The sequence below is a fragment of the Ambystoma mexicanum genome, chromosome 2q, assembly GCF_040938575.1.
Source record: "Ambystoma mexicanum isolate Mex_15411 chromosome 2q, UKY_AmexF1_1, whole genome shotgun sequence".
NCBI lineage: Eukaryota > Metazoa > Chordata > Amphibia > Caudata > Ambystomatidae > Ambystoma > Ambystoma mexicanum.
Genome location: NC_090924.1, coordinates 1,270,219,150 through 1,270,240,097, shown reverse-complemented (window position 1 = coordinate 1,270,240,097; position 20,948 = coordinate 1,270,219,150). Strand labels below are relative to the sequence as shown.

The following is a 20,948-nucleotide window of genomic DNA, read 5'->3' as shown; positions in this document are numbered from 1 at the left end:
CGCAGCTAGTACATTGTTCAGTAATAGCCATCACTTGAGCATAATGGCTCCCCAAGGGCAGCATAGCTAGGACACTCTACAGTAATAGCCATTACCTGAGCATACTGGCCACCCAAGGGCAGCGTAGCTAGGACATTCTGCAGTAATAGCCATCACTTGAGATTGCTGGCCACCCAAGGGTAACCCACCTAGACAATTCAGAATCCCAAGGCAAGACTGCACACTGCCATGTAAATGTTTTATCTTGTGCCAAGGAAAGTGTGGAATGGATGAAAATAACGCCCTGATGGTTTGTCAAACAGGGGTGAATATACCTTGTAGAGAGGGGGTAGAAGATTGAACATCAACATGTAATTGTCCAAATGCAGAGAGACAAAAGGACTTATGAATTTAAAATGATGCAAAGATTTGATATGGTGAAAAGAGTCCTGAACGGGCACAAGAGACTGCCGTGAATCCCCACGTTGGCACGCTTGGCTCCACTCCTCTCCCCACTGTTAGACAGTCCGACGCATCCCACCGGAGGCTCTCCTGTTCCTTCTTATCAGCATGCATTGTTCAAGCTCTCCCACAAAGCATTGGGGCGCTTTATGTGTCCTATTGTGCTGAATACAGAAGGAAGCAGCTTGCCATTTGAAAAACACATTCTGTCACAAACTTGTCCTAGAACAATGGCTTTGAGAAACTGTTGACACCAGTTCTCAGAAACTTTCCAGTGATGTGCTTGCTTTTTAAACGTGCTGAAAATCTTCCTTTCTACATATGGCAAAGCTCAATGTTGTCACACTATGTACATGTCCAGCCTGCCCCTGTGGATCCCAGCTGCCTGGAGACGTGACGTCTGCAGGACTCGAAGCGCGCAAAAGAAAATGCATCAACCCAAAAAAGACATCACCCTTTCACAACACTTTCCTTCTGGCTACCAATGGCCTCCACCTGTTTAGGCTAAATAGCATTATCACGTGTGGGGGTGCTTGAAAAGTGGGGCTCATCTGACATATCGCTCACTCGCAAAAGATCAGGCCAACCAGAGGCATCTCCTGGATGCGTCAATTTCATCTTGTAAAATCACCCTGAGCAGATGGAAGGCCACTGGCATAGACCTTTCCGCTGCTGTAAAGAGGATTTCATTAATTGGCCTCATTAAGTGTTGGGCAGTGCGGGATTCATTATATTACCATATACCGCCGCATTTCCGCACCGTCCAACTACGAGGTGGCTGGATAGTTGGAGGATTCACCTGCAGCAATGAGCTTGAGGTCCATTTGAGGACTTTCTGCCCAATTTAGGAGGAGGAATTGGAGAGGATGCGATAATTTGAGGGATCCAAGAACGTTCAATAATGTTCGTTTGGCCGTGTGAGAGCAGAAAGGCCACTGTATCCGCAACCTTTTGGAAGCATGGCATTTTCTAGAGTCGGAATCCTTGAGGATCCAGATGCGTCTAAAAGCGGTTTTAATTCAATGGGCCTCCTTACAAGTTTGGTGTTGTGATAGAAAAGTAGCGGTAAATCTATTAATTCCACTTTTTTGGAGTGGCAATGAAAATACTGCCACCTTTGCCACAGCACCGAATTACAAGTGTGCCCTTGAAGTGGGGTATTTACCCACAGCATGATGCTAGCAGTAAAATCCTCCACTCCAAGAGCGAAAATCGGCAGATATACCCCATCGGAATCACAGCATGTTACTGCACTCGTAACCCTGCTGCAAAGTGGCGGGACCGAGTGGTGGTAACAATAATCGAGTTTGATAGTAATTCTGCAGAAATACCACAAAATTACTGCAATGTTTCTTGCAACAGATGCTGTCCCCAATAGGCAGAATAACCCGCAGAAGGGGGTTCAAAAAGGTTTAAAAATAGCAATTTAATCAAACTTTGTTTACCATTTGATTTTGTGCCATCTTTTCAGTTACAAAATAAAAAATTAAAAAGCCATATTTTGTGAGTTTAGGGCCATATTCACAAGTTGGAGAAGTGGCTCCACATGATAAAGCCCTTGAGATCTTAGTGATCTTCCACCAAGCTGTCCGCTCATGGAGCAAGCCTAGCAAACCGGTCTCTCGTGCCACATGTGTTGTTCAGGTCAAGTATATATTACTCAGGTGGTAATACTGTGTCGTTACTTATTTTCAGACAGTTCTCTGAAAGATGCACCATGAACAATTACTTTGGCATCGGGCTGGATGCCAAGATCTCGTTGGAGTTCAATCACAAGCGGGACGAGAACCCCAAAAAGTGCAGGTATGATGAGGAACAGACCGTCCAAGAATCAGGCGATGTGACGTGTTAGCAGGGATAGTAAAAGAGTTGGCTTGGGCATTGTGATTGCTAGTTAACAATATAGACTCTTGCACTTTAAAAAGAAAACCAATCACGTTGATTTAGGAGAAAATGTGTATTTGTATATGTTTTAGATGGGGTGTATAAGAACAATGAATTAAATGAGTATGAAATGAAATGTATATAATATGTAGGATTGTATATTTTTATGTCTTAAAATGGTGTATTGGAATTTGTAAAAGTTTTATACATTAAAGACACAATGAAGAAAATAATAATTCTTACAACTACTTGGTTATATCATGTTATGCTATTGAACCTATATAGTACGACTGGTCACATTTGCATGCCTTCTCTTTGTTTTGGGTACTGTAAATGAACTGGGGGCGGGGGTAGTTAAACGTACACAAGCAGAAAATTATACATACGTTTTAAAAAGAACCATAGACCTCTACCGAGACAGTGCACGACGTTAGATAGCGGAGAGTCGATTAAAGTATGTACTGTGGCAGGAGATGGAACTGCAGAGAACAGCCCTCCCATCCACGCTTGGAAAAGCTAAAAACTAAAATCCCTGATAAACCGTGGAAGCGGCTGCCAAGAGGAACAAAAGTCCCCCCCCCAGCGCAGAGCAGATCGACAAAGCAAAGACCCTGTTGGAGGCCCTCATTCATCCCCACTGGCAAATGCAGTACACTTGGTACTGGCAGATGAGGATCCTTCAACAGCTGGACCATGCCAATGCCAAGAGATATAAAGCCGGGGGGAAAATGGGCTTCAAGTCCATTCTTGCCTCAACTATGAGGTGCCCGTAGCTTTGCTGGAGTCATAGTGAGCCTTAAGAAGCAACTTGGTAGGGTAACCAACATCAGAAAAAGAAAAAGTCAAAAACCGACCTACCTTGTAAGCAATCAATGAAGATCCTGTAGCCAATATAATGATGCAACAACCACAACAATATTCACCATCAACTCTGTCTAACTTGGAAGCACCAATGAGCAACTGTTTAAGCAACAGGCCACTGATTGTAATTTCTCCCAGGTGTCCACCCAGCAAGTCTAGCAATACACCGAAGCTTGAAGTGGCAATTCGAGTATCGATGGACAAGAAACTACAGATGATAGCAAATGATAAATAGAACATAATGATCTCTGGAGCCCAAAAAACGTGCCATGGAAGCCTCTCCACAGTAAAACACTTGCATGGCTCTGAGAAAAGCCAGAGCCTGGCCTTCACTGGTCTTTCGGTACCTGAAAAGCCTTAGGAGTGTTAATGAGTCACAGAATGGCTGTGTAATCATTGGATACGGAGAGCAGTATCTGACAGAAGCCCAAAGGAGCAGCTAAAAACTGGGGTAGTCAAGTCCTCAACATCCATCAAATTGATACTTTGACTTAGTCCAAAGCTACAGCTGAACAGGCAAATTTCAACTGATAGACCTAACTGTCAATTGACCCTACTAAAAGAATGAACTTTAGCAAATGATTCTAAGACCTTTGTATACCTAGAACACACAGTTAACATCAAGTCTAAACCACCCATATTCCCCCAACCCCACACTTCTACATCATTGTGAATGTAGATCCTGAGGGGGGGACTTTAAGTCCTATTTCTGACATTGCACCTATTTTCAAACTCAATTTCTCATCTGATCTGTGAAACTTTGGGTGTAGAAAAATGATCTTATCCTGTTCTTAGCCCACTGCACTGATATTGACCTACTGGTAACATTGAACCAAAGCCAAAGGGCCTCTCCTTCTATTTTTACAGTGTTTTTTTCTCTGGTTTCACTTCCCTCCGATTTTATCTTTCTCATACCCGAAGACGCAATAGCGAGAGCAATGTTATAACTATTAGTGTTCTTTTATAACGTGCTTAATACCAGAGCTAGGTTTCTAAGCGCGAGATCGGGATTCAAACCTGTGTTGCGCTGCGTTGTCTTGCTTCCAAGACAAACACGTTGCCCCTTAGCTATCCTCCCCTCAGCATGTTCCAAAATATCCTCCGTATTTAGGTACCTATCTTTACACGGCAAGTGAAGAACTCACCCGAATGTTACGGTTGTAATTTTATTTATTTTGTCTGCACTAAAGGCCAGTTGCTGAAGTGTGTGTAAAACACACTTCTTTTCATGGAAAAATGGGAGCTTCACCATTGCTTGCTCTGTTGTCTCTCACATTGTCAAAGGGGACCCTGTGCTCCAGATTTGCTAAGGAGCCCAGTTAGCATCACTAACACATTCAAAAGATCCTCCCCGGTGGGTCCTTCTAACATAGACTTCCAAAGGTGACAGAACCTTTGATTGATTCTCTAAAGCCCTCCCTTCCAACTCCAGCGCATCCAACTTCACCCAAAGGGATTATGCCTTTCAACCCAAAGCACATCCTGACCATACCCCAAAGGTCGAACATTGATCCAGGCAATTTGTCGAACAATGGACCTATCTCCAACACCTTCTCAATGGACGTACTTGGAGGCTGTCTGTCCAACCCAGAATTGCAATCCTGCATTGAGCCCCATTTACTTGTGACCGGGTGCAGTCCTGATTCTCCACACATCACTTCCTGGAATCAGCTTTCTGAGTCAGTCGCAAAGAGCTGCCTCTCACTCAGACAAACATAAGATGGGGGTACGTGTTCTCTCTGAGTTGTCGGCTTCGCTGGACGCTGTTTGTGATCACATTGTGATTACTCGGCAGTCCAGTCACTTTGGAATTATTGGGCTTGGTTTACAATGGCCGAAACACTACCAAACAGATCATATAAAAGCTTCACCTGGCTAGCTGCCACTGGAATTTCGTGTACAAGATTGTATTGTTTCAGTTAGTTGCCTTAAGTCACATAGTGCGTGGCCAGAGGTGGATCTGGAGCTCACATTAGGACTCCTGGAAACCATACTTCAAAGATGCACGGACATACCATTGGCCAGCCTCTCGCCAGGAAGTTGCATACCAAAGCACCTTAGAAGCTGCAGGCTAGGGAAGATGGTGGGGGTAGAGTAGCCAGAAAGAGCAGAGGGAAACTGAGGAGGGTTTCACCATCTTTGTTTTCTGTGGGGCTCTTTCCTTCCTGTGCCCTCTGTTCCTGTGGAGCAAAATAACTCTGGGTATACTTCAAGAAGGCAAAGGTCACTTGTTACAGCTGCAGTGATTGACCCTTTACAGCAGGCTTGTTGTTGTCCAATCCCCTGTGCCCTTTCACCTTCATAAGGAAGGAGTCTTTTAGGATTTTGGACTTCCTACAAGACAAGAAGTATTTTGGACCCTGTTGGGAGTGCATTCTCTTCCAAAGTCCTCTGCCAGAGGTGTGGAGAGGTACACCCAAGACAGATGAGAGTTCTGTTCCTTAACTATCGCCAGGGAACATGGGGGGCGGCCTGCTGTTTGGACTATGGCCTGCCACTCTGTCTGCTGTACTGGAACCAGGCTACTCACTGGAGAAGAAAGAACCCCTGCAGGTGCCAGCCAAGATTCCTGGACTGATGGTGAAGAGTGAAAAACACTCACCTTGTTCTCTAGCCCCTGAAGAGGGACTCACAGAACCCTGAGAAGCCCAAAGCATTTGGACTCCTGTCTCTGACGCTTCAAGCCATCCTCAAACTGAATCGACCATATTCGTAGCCTCCGAATCACACAGGACCTGCGGTGCTGCCTTTGTCACTCATATCAAGTTTTGCACCTCTGCCTGCAGCCTTTGAACTGGTTCTATGCTGCATCGCACCAGCAACGCTCGTTGCTATTCGTCTCGAACAACAACTTACCGCTGCAGAAGCCTTTTAAATGCTGCATTTTCGAACAACGTATCAACCATCAGGCCCTTCACAACAAACCTCGACTTGAAGCGCACCTTTTCCCTTCGGTTTTCCTATAGCTAGGACCTACAATTCCCTTCAGTCACATTGTCTCACTTGTTCAGAAAACAATGAGGAGATGTTCTGGTAAGGGCAGGGAAAGAACAGAAGTGAAAATAGCCAGCCAATTGGCAGAAAGAAACACTGAGAATAGCAGCATCTAAAATAGAGGAATGCTGTGCCTGAGTGAACAAGACAAAGGAAAAGGGATGACAGCAGAAAGATCTGGAACTCCAATTGGTGCTGAACACAAACAGAACGAAAAACATCCCATGTGTTGAGGTTCACTTAGTGAAGTCGTCTATGCCCTTTTGTATTGTAGCCTGCACTAAACACACACCCTAATGACCCAGAAGGGGAAGTATGCCCCCGACCATATTTGGTTGGTCAGGCTCTCTCTATATTGATGAATATGGGGCCTGAGCCTCATGTTTCTGACCGACTGTGCCCGACCTACAAGATGGCCACCCAAAAGGCACTCGTCTTCACGCAGCCCTCTGCCCCCTTAATTGGGCAACCATAACAGGAACAAAATGTGTGTGGTCATGATGCAGCAAAATCTGCCTGCACCGTCAAGGGCCTGGAGAACCAGAAACCACAGCGCCTGGGAGAGCCACACGTTTCGGTTGCAAAAGGTGGATGACCGCCACGGGCCACCAGCACTGCCTGCCACGCCAAGTAAGGACCCAGCACCACTGCTGCCCTGTGGCAGGTGTTCTGAGTCAAAAATCATAACAATTCTGATAGTAGCATTGTTTTTGTTTTTTATCAACGACACTGATGAATGAAATCATGCTTGCATGAGACTAACAGGGCAACATTGCTTGGCCAATGTCCAGCATGCAGATAGTTATCTGCACTATATTCAGTTTAATGCACATTTCAATTCTAAGAGTGATATTTCTATCAGAAACACGTGGTCTTGACAGATAGAGCATTACAAGCACTTTTGGGCATTGTCGCAAAAATAGCCAAACCTAATGCTCAGAAATTCAAGAAAAATTGGACTTTCGTGAAATAAATAAATCTGCAAATTTAGTGGAAATTGGTACAGCTTATCTTTCGCTGTATGCACTCCCCACAACGCTTAAACACAATTTCCACACATGAAGAGTAATACCTGACTGTAATTTATGTTTGCCGGATTTGGTGAGAATTATTGCATTTTTCCAAAAGTTACAAGAAACTCTAAATTTAACATAAATGTTCCATTCTAACTTTAATCGTATGATGATTTCTGAGTTGCTGTCTTAAAAGTGTACATACCTATAGTCATTGAGTATGGAAAATCTCAGGTAATGTTCTGGTCTCTTCTTTGTTGAACTTTCAAAAGTAACTTTAATTCTCAGTCTAATAAATGCATTAGCTCTACTTTAAACTATTGTTAGTGTCTCTGTCACAATCAACATCATAATATTGAAACCATGCAAACACCTTATTTTTCACCAGCCATTCATGTGTAGATGTGTAGTGCAAAAATGTATGCTGCCAGTGCCATTGTTGACGTCTTACTCCTCTTGGCAGCAGCCGCACCAGAAATATGATGTGGTACGGAGTCCTGGGGACCAAGGAATTGCTCCAGAAGACGTACAAGAATCTCGAACAGAAGGTGAAACTGGAGGTAAGAACTGTATGTGGTGGCTTCTGAGTGGATTATGAAATCAATCACACCTATCTCTTGGTACCGTAGAAGATGCTGTGTCTTGTGAGTTTGTGATGAAATCTTTAATCACACATATCTCTTGGTACCGTAGAGGATGCAGTGTCTTCTGAGTTGGCGATGAAATCTTTTATCACACCTATCTCTTGGTACCGTGTAGAAGATGCTGTGTCTTCTGAGTTGGCGATGAAATCTTTAATCACACCTATCTCTTGGTACCGTGTAGAGGATGCTGTGTCTTCTGAGTTGGCGATGAAATCTTTAATCACACCTATCTCTTGGTACCGTGTAGAGGAAGCTGTGTCTTCTGAGTTGGCGATGAAATCTTTAATCACACCTATCTCTTGGTACCGTGTAAAGGATGCTGTGTCTTCTGAGTTGGCGATGAAATCTTTAATCACACCTATCTCTTGGTACCGTGTAGAGGATGCTGTGTCTTCTGAGTTGGCGATGAAATCTTTAATCACACCTATCTCTTGGTACCGTGTAGAGGATGCTGTGTCTTCTGAGTTGGCGATGAAATCTTTAATCACACCTATCTCTTGGTACCGTGTAGAGGATGCTGTGTCTTCTGAGTTGGCGATGAAATCTTTAATCACACCTATCTCTTGGTACCGTGTAGAGGATGCTGTGTCTTCTGAGTTGGCGATGAAATCTTTAATCACACCTATCTCTTGGTACTGTGTAGAGGATGTGGTGTCTTGTGAGTGGGTGATGAAATGATTCACACCTCTCTCTTGCTACAATGTAGAGCAGGGTAATCCAACTCCAGACCCCAGGGACGAAAAACATGTCTGATTTTTAGGCTACCCCTCATTAATGTTCGTGAGATAAAGTTACAGGTCCTGATTCTAAATATGTGCACATTTCTTCTCGTGAATAATAATGAGTGAGATCCTGAAAACCTTTCAGGATTCCGGGGCTTCAGGTCTTGAGTTGGGCAACCCTGGTGTGGAGGATGCAGCGTCTTCTGAATGGGTGATGAAATTAATCCCACCTATCTCTTGGTACCTTGTAGAGGATGTGATGTCTTGGGAGTGGGTGATGAAATTAATCCCACCTATCTCTTGGTACCTTGTAGAGGATGTGATGTCTTGGGAGTGGGTGATGAAATTAATCACACCTATCTCTTGGTGATGTGTAGAGGATGCAGTGTCTTGTGAGTGGGTGATGACATCTTTAATCACACCTATCTCTTGGTACCGTTTAGAGGATGAACGAAACACCCCTCACACATTCTGAAATGTTTCAATTGAATACATTTGGGATCTAGCCATGGAAAATCTTAACGAGCAGAGCCCATAATCTGATACAGATCCCATCATTCTTCAAGCAAATCCTTTCTCAATATTGCACCGTGACTGGATCATTCTGCTGCAGCGTCTTAAAGTAACATATTCATATATACTTACAAAGTGTAATCAAATCCCCTCTGACTGGTCTCATCTTTAAGAAACCAGTGCAAATCAGATGAGATCCGTAACTCAACTCTTCCATCCCTGTCATTAATTTGATAGCTAGCTTCATGCTTCTAAATTGATTTCATTAATAAAGTTGGGATATACTTCTGTACCACTAAAGTTTGTGGGGTTCAATGATAGGCAGACACCTGTCATTGTTAGGTACTTCACCTTTGTTCGAAGTAACAGCTTACAAGTATATAAATCAAGTTGGACGTAAGTAAAGGGCAAGGGAAACGTCCACCAGCCCTTCCGATCAGCTAGCTGGCTCTCACTAACGGCTCTCTCAGGAATCTCGCGGCCGTCAACATGCCACAACACTACGTTCTATCCCTGAGAGACCCATACATACCAAGCTGTGGCAGGAATACCTGGATCATAACACATGTCTCGCCCAAGGGCACTCCACCCCCAATCTTCAAATACCCTCCACCGAGGGGAGTAGAAGTGAGAATACCCTCAGATTTCTCACAGCAGCTGTAACTCAGAGTTCGGGAAAAGGTTACATTGTACGTCCATTCCAGAAACTTTGAAGCACTTAATCCTAGACTGTAACAAGTTTAAGGACATCAGACTTAAGCACCTCAGATCAGTAGTGCCCACTGATTCTAATGGGCTGGAGGAGACCTTCTGGGTGCTCCTCATGTGGGGCGACAGTGTTTCGCTTATACTTGCCCTACATGACTTTCTTGTAGAGACAGTCAGGAGAATAGACAAAACTATTTAGGCCTTTTCTTTCATTTTAAAAGACCAACTAACTGTACAACGCAGGCAAAGTTACACATTTTAAAAATATTGATATGTGTACATACAACTCTTCTTTTATCATCTTTTTTCCTTCTCCTTTTCTTATTTTTTTTCACACAAATAAATAAATTAATTAATTTTAAAGGAATGTATTCTTCCATGCATCCACAGACTCCTTCTAGCAGAGTGAAATCCAGTTAGAAAATAGTAATTTCAGTGTCATATACCTTGATATTTCCTGTACTGTTCTTCTGGATATAAATAAATGTTTCCTCCACGTTTATACCTTCACTCCCCCAGGTATATACCTTCACTATTTCATGCCACAAGTCCAGCACCAATGGAAGTTATAATTTCCTACAATACCTCAAACGAGGAAGTCTAGACAATAGGGTGAGAAACATGATCTGTATTTCATATTTAGCCTGTCAGATCCCCCAAAGAAAAGAAATATGTTATTTTACATTATTCCTTGGATATTTCTTTCATTTAAAAAGAAACAGGACTTTTCCCCATTTTAGAGTATGACCCAATGTCATTGGAGCATTGTATCTAAAACATTACTGAGTTTGGGATAGTTTTAATTTTGCCACTTCCTCCCTGGTGAAGGAAGTGTATATTAAGTAGCATGATACAGTTTTACTTCTTCAACATTTGCAAGAAGCACATTTCTCTGTTGGCACATGCAATTCTTAACCCAGGTCATTACCATACATCATAAATATAGATTGGCCTTCCGTTTGAAAGGAATAAGTTACTTACCTGTAACTCCTGTTCTCCAGCATTGGATCCTTCATTGATTGACATGCTCTTGAATATTCCCCCGTAGACAGGCTGGGAATCCTCAGTAACACTAAAGCAGTTTACCTTTACATTTATAAACTGCTTCTCACTTTAGTGCTCTAATAGAGTCATTTCTAGGTCATACTGCCCAGAGCCAATTAGGCAGGCCCCTTTAGCTCCACCCCTGTTGGCCATCTCCAGATTTGCAAGTGCACGTAATGTGGCAGTAAGAACCAAGAAGAGCCAGAGAGGAGTAGGAGAGAGGGTTACATGTGAATTCAGGAAATATACAATGCTGGAGAACAGGAGTTAGAGGTAACTTATTCCTTCTCCAGCATTGGATCTTTCATGGATTCACATGCTCTTGAATAAGAATACAAAGCAGTACATGTACACAACCAAAATGCGTGGAGGCACAGCTCAAACAGAAGTAACCAACTAACTCTGGAACGCTTACTTCATGCGAACAGGTTGCAAAGCACTGCCTGGCTGACTCGGGACCCCTCCCTGGAATCCCTATGGATGCAGAAGAACCTTGTGAAGGTATGGACACACCTCCACGTGGAAGCCCTGCAGATGTCGAACAGGGGAACACCGGACAGGAACACCATAGTAGAAGCAACAGCTCTCGTGTGGGCTTTCAGTCTTCCTGGAAGGGGTCTGATAATGGTAGTAGGAGGTGCCCGCTGACAGCCATCTCACAATGGAAGACTTGGAAAGGATGTTTCCCTTGCTGATGGGTTTGAAGGCAACAAATAATTGTGATGACTTTCGAAATTCCTTAGTGCAAGCCACATAGAATTTGAGGGCTTGGGTGACATCTAGGGAATGTAGGGATCGCTCCGCTGGAGGCGAAGGAGAGCCAAAGAACACTGGTAGAATTAAGCGTTCAGGTGGAACGTAGAGCAGACCTTCAGCATGAAGGAAGGGTTCATACGAAGGACCACCTTGGACTGACAGAACGTCAAATAAGGAGGCTTGCAGCGAAGGGCTTGAAGTTCACCCATTCGTCTGGCTGATGTAATGGCAACTAAGAACGCTGTCTTCTAGGAGAGAAACGTCAAGAAAAGTCTGTGCAGAGACTCGAAAGGAGGGCCCATTAGCTTCGACAGGACCATGTTGAGTTCCCAAGCGCAGGAGCTCTGACAGGAGGAAAAGTGTGAAACAGTATATTGAGGAATTCTGTCACCCACCTTTGTAACCAGATAGAAGGTGTACCTGAGGCATGCTTGTAGCGTGAGATGGCTGCTAAATGCACCTTGATAGAAAAGTGTGCTAAACCCGCATGTGCCAATGACAGGAGGTATGGCACGATTTCTGGAGCCTGAATGTTGAATGGGTTTAGGTGTTGAGTTGCACACCATACCATGAAACACTTCCACTTGCTTCTGTAGCAGGACAATGTAGATGGTGCTCTGGCCAAGATATTTCTGCAGTCTGGAGGTAGCTGTATTTTCCCGAAATCTAGGGCTGCAGGAGCCAAGCTGTCAACTTGAGGGATGCTGGGTCAGGCTGTAGGATGTAATCACCATCTCTGAAGAGAAGGTTGTGGAGCCACTGTGAGAAACCTGAAGTTGTCTCACCTGCTATTCCAAAGAGATCTGTCATCCAGGTGGCCAGGACATGGCCATCGCTATTGGATCCAGTCCCAGGGGGTGGACAAGTGGGGGAGGATCACCTGGATCGGGGGTCTTCGGGGAGTGGAAGTGGGATACCGAAGAGTGAGACACAGTATCCCCGTCCTTATGACACCATTTCCCCATCCTGCCCAGCAGGGTATTTAGAGATGCTACCCCCCCGCCCAAACACCCTTTCCCTGACACAAACACTTTCTTACTATGTGGGCGAAAACAGACTAACACCAGAGCCATTTACCTGACATGTCCGAAAACCAGGGTCAGGCAGAGTCAGACAATTGCCGATAACTATACACACCTGACTACCCTTTCCCTTCCCCACAGGGATAAAAGGCAGAGCATGAGAGCACACTTTGAGCGAGGCCAACCGCACGAGGAAGCAGCCATTCCAGGACGGCAATTTAAACGGAGGAGAAAGGTGGTGGGAGTTGAGAGGACAACCAGGAGGGAATTACCCTTGCCCGTTTCAACCCAGACCTGTGAAGCCTTCGCAAAAGGAAACTTAAGACCATTAATTGCAGCTGGCGAGTGGTGTGACAGATGTCAATGGTACACGCTGCCCTACCGCACTGATAGCCAGGGCGGGGAGAAGCGTTTGCCGCCATGGTACCGTCCTTGACTCCTAAAGCAGACAAGAAACTCCAATCAGTTCAACACAGCCGGTGAGTTGGAGGAAGAACCGATAGAAGGCCAAGCTATATTGAACAAAAGTTGCAAATGGCAACATGATATGAGTTGAAGAACAAAGACCTTGTGTGTGAAGGAACCTTTAAAACCCTTGGAGAGACCAGTTGCAGAGTGGTCCGGCGCCATTTGGGTGATTATTCGAAAGACTCTGGTTGGTCCCCCTTTTTTATTAAAACTACAAATACCAGGAGGCCCTAGGAGAGCCCGACATAAGAGGTCAAAGTGGTCATACAAGGGTCGAGTAATACCCCTTGTACACTCGAAATTCTTTGACCCGTAACCAAGAGGAAAGTTAAGGGAAGTGAATCCCACACTTCTGATAAAGCAAAGTGAACTGTGTTAAACTGGCAAATGTGGACCCGGCTGAGGGATGCCTGCAAGTTGGGGTGAAGCCTAATAACCCCATGAACATTGTGTTGACAAGAGTGAACCTGGCTGAGGGATGTCCACAGTGAATAGTTGATTAAAAAGACATTAAGACATTTGAATATTATAAACTGCTGTTGTTCTGAAAGAAAGGCCGTAGTGAACCCGACTGAGGGAGGCTAATGTTGCAAGAAGGATCGGAGCGCGGTTGATGGGGATCCAGGGGAAAGAGAAAGAACCCAACGTGAAGGTTACTAAAGGGAACCTTTGTTTTGTTGTTTATGATATATCAGGCCCTCTAAAGCAAGAGACTTTGTAGGCAAGAGACTTGGCCAGAGAAGGCCCTGATATCACTGAAAGGAACTATAACCTCGTGTTGAAGAAGACCAGGGCCCTCATTACAAGTCAGGCGGTGGACCATGGTGCTTTTAGCACCATGGTCCATGCCGGATTCCGCCATGGTGGATGGCGGAATTACCGCCCCATTCCAAGGTGAGTGGGGCGGTAATTCCCCATTCACCATTTGTCCTTCCCCATTCCCATTTTTGCCCCATAGGGCATAATGGGGATGGGGAAGGCGCTAATTACGGCACTGTAAATTACGGTGCCGTAATTAGCACCAAGGTCGCTTAGCGCCTTGGACTTTAACGCCTGCAAAAAGCAGGCGTTAAAGTGTGAATCAGGCGTTAAGGTTTAACGGCGCCGATGCAGGACGTCTTTGGACCATAGGAGGATCTACAATCCTTCAAAGTCCTTGAAAACCTTGATTTCCCTGATTGAAAGGACTGGTGACGCTGTTGCAGAGTACCCAACGAACAAGCTCTTTCAGTGTCGGGTTTGACGGCAAGTAGGGTTTCAACTACTTTCTTCCCAAACAAATCAATGCCATCAAACGGCATATTGACAACCTTGGACTGGACTTCCAGCCAGAAGTTGGTGGCTTTAAGTCAACCTTGACGTAGTAACACTGCTCCGTTACCCATCTGACGGAATCCCGTATCCGCAATGTCGATAGCAATAGAGATGGCATGATCTGATTCCGTTTCCCCCTCGTGCAGAAGGGTGAGTGCCTCATCCCGTATATCATCCAGAAGAAAATCAAGGATTGGCCTCAGCTTGAACTACAGCTCCTGGTCGTAGCTGGAGAGGATTGCTAGTGAATTTGCCACTCTGATTATGGTAGCGGCTGTAGAAATGAACCTCTTGTCAAAAACATGTATTTTCTTTTGCCTTCCTTATCTGGAGGTACCACACAAGGGGACAAAGGATTGGTTGAGCACTTCCGGGCATGGCCGAGTCAACTGATTCTGGACACGGCTGCATGCACAGGCATTTGGTACTTCTTCTGGCAGCGATCCTTCTTGGGTGGTGATGAGAATGCACTCCTCATTACCAGACGGCCATCCTAGCAATTGTCTTCTAGCACTTGAATGCCTCTCATCAACTTTCTAGCAGATTCCCGCCTCTGATAAAGCTATTCCTTCTTTTTCTCCTCTCTGGTAGGAGATCAAAGAGCTTTGCTGCTCGCGACATGAGGGCATGAAAGGAGCCAATCTCATCAGGAGGCGAATCTCTTGTAGGTAGGTCTGCTGGCTCACTGTCACCTGGCACCAAATCCTCAAACTCGTCTGTACAGCGACTGTGTGGAGAACTGTCCATTAGATAGTCATCATTGTCGTTGGTGTCTGTATCTTTGAGGGCGAAAGGTGGCAAAAGTGGAACCCATAGCAGGGGTCTGGAGGGCGGTGGCAGAGCCAACCCTTCCTTTGCAGGAAACACACAGGGCTTTGCTGGAGAAGGTACTGATGGAGCTAGGAGACACTGCTGGAGTTCTGAAACAAGTGTCTGTAGAGTGGACAGGATGTCCATAGACATGTCCCTTGATCCCAAGAGCATAGGGGCTACAGGAGCCTGTGTCGGCCTGGATAGCATTGCTACTGAGATGGGTGAAACTGGAGAGCATTGAACCAGTCCTTGCTTAGGTAAGGGAAGTACCTTGCTTCGGCAGAGCCAGTGGTGTCATGTCTGGAAGGGAAGGCACAGCCTCTTCCTCGTCGTCGGAGAATACTTCCACTGGTGTTGTCTTTGACGAAGAGGACTTGGACCAACCATGAGCTGTCAACAGGGTCATTGACAAGGATGGCGTAGACGGAGGAACTGTAGTCATGGAAGATGATGAAGCTGCCAACGAAGGTGTTCTCAGCGCCGTAGTGGTCACTGAGGTGACTGTCAGCATAGACAAAGATGTCCACAACATCGTTGATGATGGAGCAGCCCGAGCATGGGATCCATGTCTCTTTGTTGTCCTGTTCCTCGTATCTGTCATGATGTCCACTGACTCCAGAAGGCCTCAAAACGGGATGTAAAAAATCCAGCAACCCTGGAGGCGATGGAATGGGTTGGGCGTACCCACCAGCCGGCGTGAAGTGACACGCCACCAAGCCAAATGATATTATGGAAAAAACATATAAAAAATAGACAAAATCGTTGAATATCTGAAGAGATTTCTCGAGAACTCCCAACACCTACGTGCAGTAAAATATCTGAAGCTGGCCACCAGGGGAGGAGCTGAGCAGGACCTGTCTAATTGGATGTAGGCAGCATGACCCAAAAATTACTCTAATAGAGCACTAAAGTGACAAGCAGTATAGAAATGTAAAGGTAAACTGCTTTAATATTACTGAGGATTCCCAGCCTGTCGACGGGGAATATTCAAGAGCATGTGAATCTATGAAAGATCCAATGCTTGAGAAGAAATAGTTTAATATGTTATATTTCACAACTATCCTTATACGCTTTACGAAATATAAGATAGACATTTAAGCCATCACCAAATCGCAAATTGATCACAGTGGGGTGAGATTTTACACTTTTTAAACATAATGCTGCTATTTATTTTGTAACAGAATTCCTTTTTCCTAGTAGGTATCTGAGTCTATATTTCATTCAAAGATACTAGTAAATGAGGTTAGGTTACGGTAACATTTTAAAAGGCATGTAAAATGTGTTAGAATATCCCACCACCCTTTCAAGAAGCATTGGAGAAATGGCAGTGTAAAATGTTTGAAAGAAGTGGAAGTGAAACCCGAAAGGCATAGTTTCTCAGTTGTTTGGGATTGAATATTTCTTCTGCTCCACACTGGGGATGAGAAATTGCAACTGATGTCTGAGCACATCTGCCCCATAATACCCTCTAAAATTCAAAGGTGCCCATCCTCCAATACATTTTGGCCTCCCCCCGGCCACAACTTGGGTTGCGATTTGTAACCCATATATCTATAATCATAAAAGTGAAACTGTGTGGGTTTGTGGCAAAACATTGTTCCTTATACAATCCCACACCGTTTCACCAATCTGCACCAAATGTTGCATAGTTACCTATTAGGACCCTCCAGACAATACTGGCTACAAGACATTTGGACACCCCACCCCGTTCCCCGGATTTCAACACAAGTCAAGTGTGTGGGTTTGTGGCTTGGCAAAGCGTTGTTCTTTATACAATTCCACAACGTTTCACCAATATGCACCAAATTGTGCATAGCTACCTGTTAGGACCCTCCAGACTTGACTGGCTACATGGCATGTGGACATTCAACTCCTTTCCCCAGATTTCAGCACAAGTCAATATTTGTATGTGAGTTTGTGGCTTGGCGCAGCATTGTCCCTTATACAATTCCACATTGTTTCACCATTCTGCACCAAAATGTGCATTGTTACCTGTTAGGACTCTCCGGACATGACTGGCTACATAACATTTGGACACCCTACCCCTTTCCCTGGATTTCAGTACCTTCACACATGAGACGGTTGCCTGAAATCGGCCAAGCATCAATATGGCCATAGAAGGTTTAGTTTGCACTGCAATTAACTGCATCACGCCAGAGTGAGGCAACAGGTGGGGAGAGAGCACAGTAGGTCCCAGTGTGCAGCAGCACACCCACTCTCGCCTCTCCGGAGACTAGCAACCGCTCATTCTCCATGCAGTTTACTACAGCATACAAGGCACATCAAGCGATAATCGAATGGGAACAGTGAGAGAACGAGTACCTTTTGCTAGCTGCATATATAATTCACCCCATCGCTCATGTACTCATACAGTGATGCTGCAATACCTCACTTCGACCTTATGAAGATGCATTTACACTGCACCTTGGAATGACTGTTGCAATATATTAAAATGATGTGTTAAAACTACACTTTGGTGGGGGGTCTTTCAAGCATATAAAGAATTCTGTGGTGTTGTGTCGCAAGGTGATGCAGCGCACCGTAGATTTATAAAAGGATCCAGCGCACCACCTTGCAAGACAGGTGGTGCCCCTGGACAGTATTCTCGCCCAAACCCCCAGGTATCATGGCATAGGTTACAGAGAGAAGTACTTGCTGGTTATATGGAATAGGACATATACGCAATTACATCATAATACATATATACATACATCATAATTGGTCACATTTGGTTACATTATGTACACATAAAGTAAGTAGATGCTGAAGTGGTCACAATTGACTATATCTGGTTTCACTATGTACAGCAGTACCAACTAATAGGAGTTGTAACATTGGGTAGTGGCCTAATAGGAGATTAATATTTGTTAAATAACCAGGTTTTTATGAGTTTCTTGAATTGGATATGGGAGAGCTCAGTGCTGATAGAGGTGGGGAGAGTATTCCATAATCTTGGGGCTGCTTGACATTGTTCTGCTCAGCATTTCCGGTTTTACAGTGGAACTCTTGGCAAGATCCCATTTTAGAAGGGGAGACTCGCATGTGAGGTACACCAGTCACAGCAGTGACTCTTTTTGGCCAGCATCAGGTTCTGGTTGTGATGTTGAGAATGCTCGACTGTGCAATGCTCCAGAAGTTGCCAGAGTGCACACATCTCAGTGGGAAAAACAGAATGTGACAGGTGTAATTGATGTGTTTCACTTGGAATGCTCTCGACCCAGGCTGGAAATCGTGAGTTCCACTATTCATTATGCTCAATGTATTTGTCCCTCTCAGCTGCCAAGATTCTTAGTACGTTCTGCAGAACGGATGTGGGTAACTCTCGTCTTTCTTTTCTCGAATTTCAGTGCGACGGTGTGACCATTTCTTTGCCCAGCCTTCAGGGCATAGCTGTGCTGAACATACCGAGCTACGCTGGGGGGATCAACTTTTGGGGTGGCACCAAGGAAGATAATGTAAGTCATGCAGGTCAGGGGTGCCATGCTATCATGATAAGGAAAACGCTTATGAGAGATGCCCACTTTCAGTGTCTCCTGCACACTAGCTTAGTAATGCATATAATGTCATAGTGCCAGCCCTAGCAAGGTGTTATCGCTGCATGCTGTAACTTGGGCATACGGTGGCTGTGTTCGGCTGTCTGCTAGTGTATTGACATGTCGGAATGTAATATTGCCTGGCGCTAAATGCAAGTACTTACTGCTCTCCCAGGGATGTATTACAATGAGTTGAAAACACTGATATCTTATTGGAACCCTTTAAACTGGCCCACTAATAATTAACACTTTGAGATGACTCCCTCTATACTGCCAGTAATCGCCCACAATCCTATTGACTGTTGTGACCATTAAAGATTGAAGGACCTCACAAAACCCCTCTATTTCAGAACTTTGGGGCGCCATCTTTCGATGACAAGAAACTGGAAGTCGTTGCAGTCTTTGGCAGCATTCAGATGGCGGTGTCGCGCGTGATTAACCTGCAGCACCACCGGATAGCACAGGTAGGTCACATGGGCCAACCTCTGAATGCTGATTGGACCACGCATTTAAGAAGAGAAAGAAGAATTTGTCGTTTGAATGTGTTTGTCCCAAAATAGTGTTTTTGACATTGACTTTATTGGGAGGGTGCAGTTTGTTTTTCGAGGCACCTGAAACAAGTCTGAGCCTGCTAACTGATGGTGGCAGTAGAGGCTACTGTGTGCAATGCGGCGTGCCTCTCTGTGCGGCGACCTTCTCAACCCGTTCAACAGACATTAGGAAGATACACCATGTGCATCCTAGTGAATGAGGAGGAAGAATTAGGGGGTAGCCACGGGCAAGTGCTCTGCAGCGAATCCGAGGGATTTGCCCGCGGCTGAAAGTACCGCGGGCAAATTGTTCGCATGAGAAAGGTGCGAAGTACCAAAAGTTTGCACCTTTCTCATGCAAACACACATACATTCTCACACCCTCACACACACACACCCACAACAGACCCATAACACACCCATAACACACACCCCACCCACACCCTCAGCCTACCCACACCCTCAGCACACCCCCACCCACACCCCCAACATAAACAAACCCCACTTACCTTCATCTTCACGCTGGTTCCCTGCAGCGCCAGTTCCCTTTCACTTCCGTGATCGGGAACCTGCGCTGCAGGGTCCTTTTCTTTTCTGTGTTTTTTGTAACAGAACGCTGCGGGGGTGTCTCCCGCAGCCCCTGCTCACTATACCGTGAAGTATAGTGAGCGGGGCGATGCAGGGGACACCCCAGCAGCCACCGTTTTTTTTTCAATGCTACCACCAAAGGTTCGAACTTTTGGTGTTCAAATCTTTGGTGGTAGCATGTTTAGAACTTTTGGTCAATGCGACCATTTGTTTTAGGTAATTTCGACCTAAACCCTTTGCGGCAGTTTAGCAGAATATAGTGGAGGCAGTGTCTGTTGACAGCTGGAAGAAAGCACATCGTTGTTGATGCCACCCATGCCACGTGGCAGCCCGGGTAGATGGCATGGACTCTTCGCATCCAAGAAAGTATTTTAATCTGATATTTGAGAAGAGGCTGGTCTCTAATTCCTTTTCTTGTGGGATGCTACAATTATATGCAAAGGAAAGTTAAACATTTAGCTACTTTCTAACACTATAAGAATCCCAGAAAATTAAATTTCAGAAGTCATTACTAGTACCGTCTCCAGCTCCATTTGGTGACGAGAACCGTGGAGTTGCCACTTCCAACCCTCCAGGAGGTCTAGAACCCATGGCCCGGGCTGTTCAACATACAATATTCCCATTCACAAGCAGCTCCACTGTCTCCTGGCACTCTTCCCTACCCAGTGTGAGGCAATCCCTTCTGTAGACAAACAGGCAACGATATCAAAAACGGACTCCCCGTGTATGAACAAACTTGCACCCTGAGGGCCTCTGCTGCCCAGCAGTTGGCGGTTATTACGAAATTCAATCTTGAACCCTTAGGAAGACAGTTTGCTTTCAGTATCATTCTCTGATTTCAGTAATTAATTGCTAGCATTGAAAGCTGGAGACACTGCTTGGGAATTCATTATTTAGCTAGCATTCAAAGCTAGAGACTGTGCATGGAAATTGATTATTTAGCTAGCATTGAAAGCTGGAGACTGTGCATGGGAATTGATTATTTAACTAGCATTGAAAGCTGGATACTGTGAATGGGAATCGATTATTTAGCTAGCATTGAAAGTTAGAGACTGTATATGGGAATTCATTATTTAGTTTAGCATTGAATGCTGGAGACT

General features: G+C 45.0%; 1 protein-coding gene across 7 annotated transcripts in view; it reads left to right on the top strand.

Moving 5' to 3' along the window:
* The window catches only part of LOC138570086 (diacylglycerol kinase delta-like), a 1,083,011-nt gene that overhangs the window by 1,014,049 nt on the left and 48,014 nt on the right, over positions 1-20,948 (top strand). For 6 of the 7 annotated variants that reach the window (XM_069648675.1, XM_069648678.1, XM_069648672.1 and 3 more), the window contains 4 exons: positions 2,137-2,244; positions 7,657-7,753; positions 18,545-18,652; positions 19,081-19,194. In XM_069648675.1, the coding sequence (XP_069504776.1) occupies positions 2,137-2,244; positions 7,657-7,753; positions 18,545-18,652; positions 19,081-19,194 (427 nt within the window). The remainder of the gene's footprint in view (positions 1-2,136; positions 2,245-7,656; positions 7,754-18,544; positions 18,653-19,080; positions 19,195-20,948) is intronic. The other variant, XM_069648673.1, reaches the window with a different exon arrangement.